The sequence below is a fragment of the Lutra lutra genome, chromosome 7 (assembly GCF_902655055.1).
Source record: "Lutra lutra chromosome 7, mLutLut1.2, whole genome shotgun sequence".
Classification (NCBI taxonomy): domain Eukaryota; kingdom Metazoa; phylum Chordata; class Mammalia; order Carnivora; family Mustelidae; genus Lutra; species Lutra lutra.
Window position 1 is genome coordinate 9887481 of NC_062284.1, and position 9225 is coordinate 9896705.

The following is a 9225-nucleotide window of genomic DNA, read 5'->3' on the forward strand; positions in this document are numbered from 1 at the left end:
CACATGGCCAGACTCTGAAGCAAGGGAATCTGGGAAATGTAGTCTACATTTGAAAAGAAAAAGAAACAAGTGTGAAGGAAATACTCCAGAATGTGAATAGTGGTGATTGTCTTTCAGTGGTGGGGTTATATATCTTTGCATCTTTATGTTATTCTGTATTTCCAAATTTGATTAAAATGAGAATGTTTGACTTTTATGTTTAGGGACAGAAGTCCCCTCCCACATCTTCACTATACATTCCCTCACAACAAGGGAAAGAAAGGACCCAGTCCTGTTCATCCAAGGAGGTCTGGTTCTTCTTTTATTTTTTATTTATTTATTTATTTTTTATTTATTTATTTGACAGAGAGAAATCACAAGTAAGCAGAGAGGCAGGCAGAGAGAGAGAGGAGGAAGCAGGCTCCCTGCTGAGCAGAAAGCCCGATGTGGGGCTCGAACCCAGGACCTGGGATACCTGAGCCGAAGACAGCGGCTTAATCCACTGAGCCACCCAGGCGCCCCTGGTTCTTCTTTTAGAATGATTTACTTTCTCCTTCTTTTACAGGGCAACAGCCTTTGGCATCCTTAATGGATTATGCAAATTTGGTGCCATCCTGGGAAACACCATATTTTCTTCTTTTGTTGGGATAACCAAAGTGGTCCCCATTCTTCTGGCTGCTGCGTCTCTTGTTGGGGGTGGCCTGATTGCTCTTCGGCTGCCAGAGACCCGAGAACAGGTCCTGATGTGAACAACCTCTGGGTAAAGAAGATGTTGGAAGACCCTTATCCAGGAACCTTGAATGCACCCATGCTTCCTGTCTATCACTGTCCAGAGGACACTGTCCAGAGGACACAGGAGGAGAAGTTGATTTTGTGACTCCTAGTTTAGGACCCATCAATATGTTTGTAACTCAGGTGACTGATTTGGGGGTGTCCTGAATCACCTTCAGAATCCCAGAGCTGTGTTCTTGGCTTTGGGTCTCCCCAGCCCAAAGCAGGGGAAGAAGGATCACAACTTCTAGTGGGTGCACATGCTGAGCAAGGAGTGTGTATTCCCCCTACCGAGGTGAAAGGACTTATTTGCATTTCAAAATGAGTTTGAGGGTGAGAAACATTTAAGTTCCTCCTCCATAAAGTTCCTCAGAGCCTGATGACCTAACAAACTGACTTACCAGGAAGTTAGAGTCATAAATATTGGGCTTGAACTACAGGATACTTATATTTTTGCATTTAAAGGTATCACCGAGCCCATGTTCCATTTGAAAATTGGCACAATAGCATTGAAGATACTCTAATATAGAAAACCAAATATTTGAGCAATATCTATAGAAATCTGCTCTGCCCTCAACCAAGTGTCCTAAGTTTTCCATGACGATTAGGTGGTAAATTTAAGGATAATATTTATTCCTGTTTTGATCTATTCAAAGAAACATAATGTGATAGGTATTCTGTAAACTAACTTTGTACATAACTATATCTGGGTTTAATTTGCAGAAATGGTACCTGCAAATATTTGCCAGTGTTTTAGCCATATTTTGGGAGGAGCTGCTATTTGGGGTCCCAGGAAATTGGGTCTGATTGAATGAAATGCAAGCACAATATCTTATAGCCATTTAACTTGCTGTCAGGAGGATGCACTTTGCAAACTCACGTTGTACAGTTCATTTAACCCAGGCACTTTTCTTTGCATAGGTGGAGTAGTTACTTTTCTCTCTTACACAGATCACTTGTGAATCAAGCTCACCACCGTGGGTACCAGCATTAGATGTTGCTGCTCCCCCAGAAACAACAGAAGGATTCCGGGTCTCTGGGGTTCTCTTTATAGGCAAGAATAAAACACAGTGGACAAGATGAGTGATTGAGGAAGGGATGGGGAAGTGTAGTCACAGTTCTCCAAAGTGTATATTCTTTCTATTTCTTTTAGCTGTAAAACATGATCTGTATTTGTTATCCTGGTCAGTTCCCATGAGAAGTCTATGCTATGTGTCTTGGTTCAGGACCTTTGAAAACAGATGTCATTGGCATGGGAATCAGGGCATGCAGTGGATGTCAAGTATGTTTCTCTTCAGTGCTCCAAGTAAATTCTTTTCTGAGATGTTTGGAACATGAGTGGGGGTGGGGTGCTGTGGGGTAGGGAACCCAGGAAAAGTGCTTCGGGAAGGGTCAGCAACAGGCTGAAGTCTTGACAACACAGAAAAGGAAGGATTCATGCACTGGAACGATCTAGAATGGGACAGTGGGCTATGAGCTCTTGTCCCTGAAGGTGGACTGGCTGAGGCCAAGTGAGCATCAGTTTGTAAGAACTCATGCTTCAAGCTGGTTTGCAGTGTTCTCAGTGCTGTCAAGTGCCACACATTCCCTACCAGACATCTCCAAAAACTGAAGCGAGATAATGATGACTCCATGGAGTATTTTCTCGGCCTTGGGGAAACACTTTGGTCCCAGGACAGCTTCAGGCCCTCTTGTGGTTGTTTTCTGGAGTAACGGGTATACAGGAGGAAAGAGTAAATATTACACCTTTCCACCTTGGATCTGAGATCAGTTGTAATGGTTAAAATGTTGACTTTGCTTCTCTTGTCTCCTACCTCTTTATTCACTCTTTTTTTCTTTACAGGGAAGGAAGACATGTCAACTCTGATTTGACACCCTGATCCCCGTAGATATATAAATATACTATTGTGTATTAACGTTTCTCTCAGTGTTTTCTAGGAGTTACCTAACATAAAGGCTGCATCAATAATGAGAAGCCCAATGTAACATAGCTGTAACAGACTTTCCGTATTCTGGCCATATGAAATACAGTGGCTCGGTTCGTTCAAGGAAAGTGTGGAAACAGAGACGGCCGCATCCCTTGTAACGTTATTTTTCAATGGGATGATACCATTTAATGAGCAGCTACCATGGAAGAAATTTACAAAGCAGTTAGAGTGTGAAGAGGAATCTTGTAAATCTCATGTCCGATTAATTTTTGAGTGTTGAGGTGGCTGCCATAATTCGGGGGTGGATTCCATTTGGTTTTCAAGCTCTAACTTCTGCGTGACCTTTATGGCTCCTTAAACCAACCACCTAACCAACCAAGGGCAGTTCCGGTCTCATCCATCATATCAGCCTTTGTAAAGGGTGCAGCCAGACTCTGCAGCCTTTCCCCGTCCGTGAAGGATTGCCTGACGCTGGTATACCTGGCCACTTCTTAAATGCTGTCATGCCTGCTGAGATCAATGTTTCTTTAAAAATAGTCTCCGTGGCAAGTCCTTGGGGATAACGTACAGCATTCCTGGCCAGCCACTTCTTTTTCATTTCATGTTCTACCCTGAGAGACTCCCAATGGCATCCTTGTGGCGTGAAAGGTTGAGGTTCTCCTTCGTGAGGCAATGCTATTCACAGTTCATGATGTATTTTATGATGCCCATTTGGGGACCCGTTACTTTTAACAGGCTCAACTGTGTTGTGTCATCTCTTGATGCTAATTTCTGACCTTCTGTTTTATTGGACATAATTAGTGAAAGCGGTGTGCCTGTTTGTGAAGTTTATAGCACATGCACCTGAGGTCATGTGACAAATAACCACATTCCCGGGGTCCCCCTGCTACCTTGTATTAGCTCAGTAAAAATAATAATAAAAATAATTATAAACAAACCTTTAAGAACTGAGGCTAGAGGTTATTTCCAGACGCTAAGGTGTCTTCTGGATTCCTAAGTGGATTGGATCAGTTGGGGTTGACATGTAGAAAACCATTTCTTTCACCTTATTTTGCACACGGGGACCTTGAGAGAGCAAATGATGATATGACCGAGGAGATGCGTAACACTGGGAGCGGATTACAAGGCCTGCAGTGATGCTCTCTCTATAATTCTGGAGTAAACTCTCAGTCCGTGATCTCCTAACTGCAGGACCTCCCATTGAGTCTCTGAGGGATGGGATGAAGAGACAAACATTTATCCTCCATTCCCAGAGGCCATTCATAGACAACTCACTTGATTGTCTCACCTGGAATAAGTGGAAGGATCATCGTATGAAAAGATTGGTATTTATTCATCTAGTCACTGATTCATTCATGTATTCAATAAATCCTTACGGAGCCCATATTGTGGGCCAGGCTCCATGCTAAGGCTGGGATCCACTGGTGGAAACCCTGGTCACAGTCCTGCCTCCTGCTTCCTTCTACTTACGGCAAGTGGGCAGGATGGTTATTAAGTTGGCAATAAAAACAGTGTGCGACGATCTTATCATCAGTAAAATATACCTTCTGCTTGTAAGAAGGTTCTCATTTCCCTACCAGCCAACTGTGGATTTCTGAATCTCATTGTTTTCTTTCTTGTTTCTCTTTTCCTCCAAGAGTATAGTCATTTCTTATCTTCATAAACCAGGTAAAGGAAAAGACACCTGAACTCGTTTTCTCCAGAAAGTACTCAGTTTTTACTTCACTGACTTTGCAGAGGGTTGTACGTGGAAGAAGGGCTGAGGGCCTGGAATGCAAGCAGGGCATTGAGTAGTGAGCAAGGCTCCCCACAGTCCCAGGAAAGGGGTGTCCACTTTCACGGTTGGCTCATCTAGGGGGCATCTGAACCAACACTGACCCAATCTTTGGTGTTTGGTTGGGATTAGGTTGGATAACGTATGGCTGAAAACCTCAACCAGCAGGTTTACAGTACATTCATAATAAGTTCAAGTTTTATTTCTCTCCCATATTAAGGAAATCTGGAGGAAAGAAAGCCATAGCTAGTACGGCTGCTTTGTGATTGGATTCTTGGGAACAGACTCCTGCCTTTAGGCTTCCTCAATTTTTAGTGCACTTTTTCCATGAGGCTGCCTCAGGGACCGGGATGGCAATTTTCCTGCTGGTCCTCATATCCACAGTTCAGGCAGGAAGCAAAAGAAAGGACAAAGGGCAAAGGGGTGGCACCTCCCAGCTAAGCCCTCTTCCCTTGAAACTGTCCTCTTAGACCTTCCTTCTAGTTCCTGCCATATGTATATCATCGACCTTAAATGACTGGAAAATATGTCATTAACCTGGGAATGTTACCATCCTTCCTCCAAATCGAGGATCCTAGCGTTAAGGGAGGAGGAGAGAAACGATAGGGTGGCTGATGCTTCTTGAATTTTAGTGTCTGTCAGAATCACCTGGAGCGGCATTCAGACTCACACTGCTGGGCTCCACCCCAGCTGGGGTGAGAACAGAGAACACGCGTTTCTAACAACTCCCCGGTGAGGTGGACGGTGTCCGTCCTTGGGCCATATTTTGAGCAGCATTGACAGCCTGCCAATTTGATTTGTTGGGGGAAGCTCTATTACCCTGATCACTTAAATCCAGCCCAAACAGAAACTCACAAAAGCTAGCAGCTCATGAAAAATGATCGCCATCTTCCTAAAGTTCAGAGACAGTCAACTAGTGGCAGTGCATCAGTAACTGAAGAACATCAATAAAACTACCCCCTTCCTTAGAAACTGCTTGGTTTCACTCAGGCCTTGAACTGACAGGCCCATGTCTCTTTGTAGGCCTCTAATAATTCCCTAGGGTCACCAGAGGGTGGACATAGTTTCACCTGGGGCTGATGAGCTGTTTTTCCTGTTTGCATGATGTAATGATTTTTACAGATGTAAATATATTTGTGGCATATTATAATCCATTAGACCTTATATTGGTTCTCTTTGCTACTCAAAGCTTTCTCCAATCTAGAGGTGCACGGGAAGTAATAAAGACATACACCTAGGTGTGACCCTGACCTGCTGATGATCAATCTGAACTTGGTTTGGAAATGTTTCTTGAAAAAGGTGAAGAGATTTCTCTTTTAAGTAAGAGAAAGGCAGAGCGGGATAAATTTCTTTACTTAGACCTCATTCAACATGTATTTACAGTATGGGTCCCATGGGTCTTATGGTCACAGGTCTCTATCTTTAAGTGGTCCCCTCTTCCTTGACCCCATCCAATGCTTTGTACTTCTGTGGGTAGCTGTGCTGTGTTCAGACATAGCCCTAGGAATATTTTGGAAATAAATCCTTTGGCATTTGAGGCAAGCCTAAAGCACATTTTATTTAATTTGCAGAAATATGGGGAGGAAATTTATATGCATGGTTTTGGTGACAGCAATGAAGTTCCTAAAAAGATTAATGATGACATGAAACAGAGACTAGAGCTATCCACAAAGGTTAACTGAAGAAATAAAAGTTATGTCATTGCTAATTACAGAATGAAGAGGGGCTCTCCTTAGCAGGACTGTTAGTACACATTTTGGAAATTTTGAGCCAGGAGTTGAGTCCCTGTCACCTCACCGGAAACACATACTTAGCTGTCCGTTTACCTCTGGTTCTGCTGGCTTAAATGATTTTTAAAATTTCAGAAATGATAAATATTTATTCCTTCAGAAAGGGACTGTCCTCTACCCAAGTTAATGTGGCTGCCACATTTGATAATTTTGCTGTGCAAGGGTGGGGGGGTCTGTTAGATTAGTGACTGTCACTCAAATCCCCTGTCCCATCCTCCACTTCCTATATACAATATATAATCTCAGTTATTCCAATTTCTCAAAATCAGCCTGTGTGATTTCATTAGGACACCAACAAAGACCCATAAAAATGTCTTTGCAGGGAACTCAGACTTTGAACTATATCACAAAAGACTGCTTTCAAAAATACTCAGAAAAACAAGTAGTAAGCTAAAGATGGACACATTAGAAGTGACTCTAATTTATTAATGTGTTTCTCCTAAAAAATTATAAAGAAAATTCCATCAATCTCAAAAATACTTGAAAGTGATAAAACTGAACTTTAAAATGTGTTTTATGATACAGCCTTCTTTTCCGAGCTGTCAGTTTGAGTCAAGAAAACCCAAGGTGAACAAATGTTTGGAGTGGATCACTGATCCTGATTTGCTGGTCTTCATACTAATGATTTTCATAGGGACAATTTACAAAAACTACAGTCTATATATTTTACAGTGGAAAAAATCTATAAACCAAATATTTTTTTAAAGATGAATTTATTTATTTATTTGGGAGAGAGAGAGAGAGAGAACATGAGCGGGAGGGGCAGAAGGAGAGAGAGAGAGAGAATCCCAAGCAGACTCTATACTGAGCACAGACCCGGACTTGGGGCTCGACCATGACCCTGAGATCATGACCTGAGTGGAAACCAAGAGTCAAACGCTCAACCGAATGCATCACCCAGGTACCCCAAAGATTTGCAAACAGAATATAGATTATCCATTGCTGAGATGCGTGTTAGAACTCAGGCTGTCACGAGTGAAGCATAAAAAGGGTATTGATGTGTATCTAAAACATTTAACACATTATTTTGAAAGATAGCTCTCAGCATTTAAAGTTACATTTTGGGGAAGGGGGAGGTATTGGTGACATATGAAAATTAAAAAAAAAACACACCTCCCACAGTATCTAGATATGAAAACTCTGACTGCTTAATGTATGTGCCTGGATTAGACATCTTTGATTTGGGCTATTTTCACATAAGGGATGACATCTAAAAGATATTTTAAAATGTATACGTGTGAAACCCTGATCAAGTAGTTAAACACAGATTTGTCAATTCTGCTCCATTTCAGATGGGGTCAAACATTAAAGTAGCTGATCTGTCCATTTCTGGCCTCAGGAATGGAGAAGTATATAAGGTTATTTTTCTGCATGAGATTTGGCCCCAGATTTTTGTTCCATCTGAATCCAAGAGGTCCCCAAACCTGAAGGATGAAGGGAGTGTCTGTATCTTTTGTTATCCCTTCTCTGTTCTTGATGTGATGGGTGACACACATACAGCGGGCTGAGGTATTAGGAAGTTTCCTGCTACATCTTTCCATACAGATTTGTGCTTATGAATCCTTTTTCTATTTCAAAGTAATAGGTTATATTTGGAAAGTCCAAGCGCCAAAGAACAATGATGCAGGATTAAGACTTTTTATTCCCCGGTGGGGTAGAGGGGCCTGAGAGACACACCATTTTGGGGGAGAGGTCAAAATATTCAGATGTGGGTGACTCTTTGTGGTCTTCCTGAATGTTTGGCCAACGGTTTTGAATCTTTTCTACAGCCACTGCTACAACTGCGGCTATTTCAGCCCCTTGACTGGATGGGACACTTTTTCTAGCCTGTCAGGCATAGAGGTTAGGCACTGATGTCCGCCATGGCAATTTGCTCCTGGAACAGGGGTGTCTAGGAGAAAGATAAAGGCAATCTCGCCAGGTGTTCTTGATGTCTCTGTGAAGTGCTCTAAGATCTGTAAAGAATACTTTGTGGGATAGAAGGCATTCCCAATACCATTGCTATTGATGAAAAACGCTGACACACAGCCAGTGGAGGAAGGGGGTTTCTCTGGAAGCCTGCCGTCTTTCTGCAGACCACCTTCAAGCTGAGATGATAAAAAGTCAGGTGTCTTTCACAGACCTGTGTCATACTGACCTGTCCTCCACCCATGGCCACGAGGAGCACAGAGCCACGTGCTGTGAACCATGAAAAGGAAATCTGCATGTGATGGGTGGAGGGACCCATTACCAAGGGTTGCGGTGACTTGACAACTGGCTGGATAAGCCACTGCCATATGTCCGTCTAGAGCTGTTGGGATACATCTGTCAGCAATGCCATGCGCAGAGAATGCGTTCACGGAATGACTGAGCTCACACTGCGAGTGCGGAGTGACCAGAGCCATTTTTGTTTCCCTGTTTTTCACGCTCTAGTTGCCCTGTGTCTTTAAGTGTTTTCCATCTGACCGTCCCTGGAAAGTGGAATTGCTCTGATGACCTAAGCGTTTTTGTTCTTCAGTGTATTAAAGGAGGAAAAACATTTGATTTGGTGATTGGTGATGAAAATGTTAACCTCCACTACTTTGTGATCCACATATTAGCAAGTCCTCCTTGAGGACTTAACTGTATGACAAAGAATGTGATAAATATTACCTCCTTTAATTGCCATAATAACCTAATGATGTAAGTGTTGGGTTTTTTTTTCCCCTGAGAAATGGGGAACCTGAAGTGTAGAAAGGCAGAGTAACTCGCCAAAGACCAAAGAGCTATTACGAGGTGAGGCCAAGGACTAGTCCCTCATCACTGGGCATAGAGTATAGTGTAATTGTCCCCCTGAATTGCTCCCAAAGAAGCCTGGAGGTAGACTAGTCAGTGCCTACAGATGTTTCCAAACGACCAGGACACAATTAACCAAATTAGATGCCATCTTAAGTTGAGAGAATGCCACAGAACGGTGATTATTTAATAGACACTCCTTGCTTAATGATGAATGGACAGATGAAGA

At 42.7% G+C, this 9225-nt stretch overlaps 1 protein-coding gene across 3 annotated transcripts in view; it reads left to right on the forward strand.

The window, feature by feature from the left end:
* SV2B (synaptic vesicle glycoprotein 2B) overlaps positions 1-5914 on the forward strand; it is a 192779-nt gene extending 186865 nt beyond the window's left edge. For all 3 annotated transcript variants that reach the window (XM_047738761.1, XM_047738760.1, XM_047738762.1), the window contains exon 13: positions 545-5914. In XM_047738761.1, the coding sequence (XP_047594717.1) occupies positions 545-728 (184 nt within the window). In that variant the 3' untranslated portion in view covers positions 729-5914. The remainder of the gene's footprint in view (positions 1-544) is intronic.
* The last annotated feature ends 3311 nt before the right edge of the window (positions 5915-9225 follow it).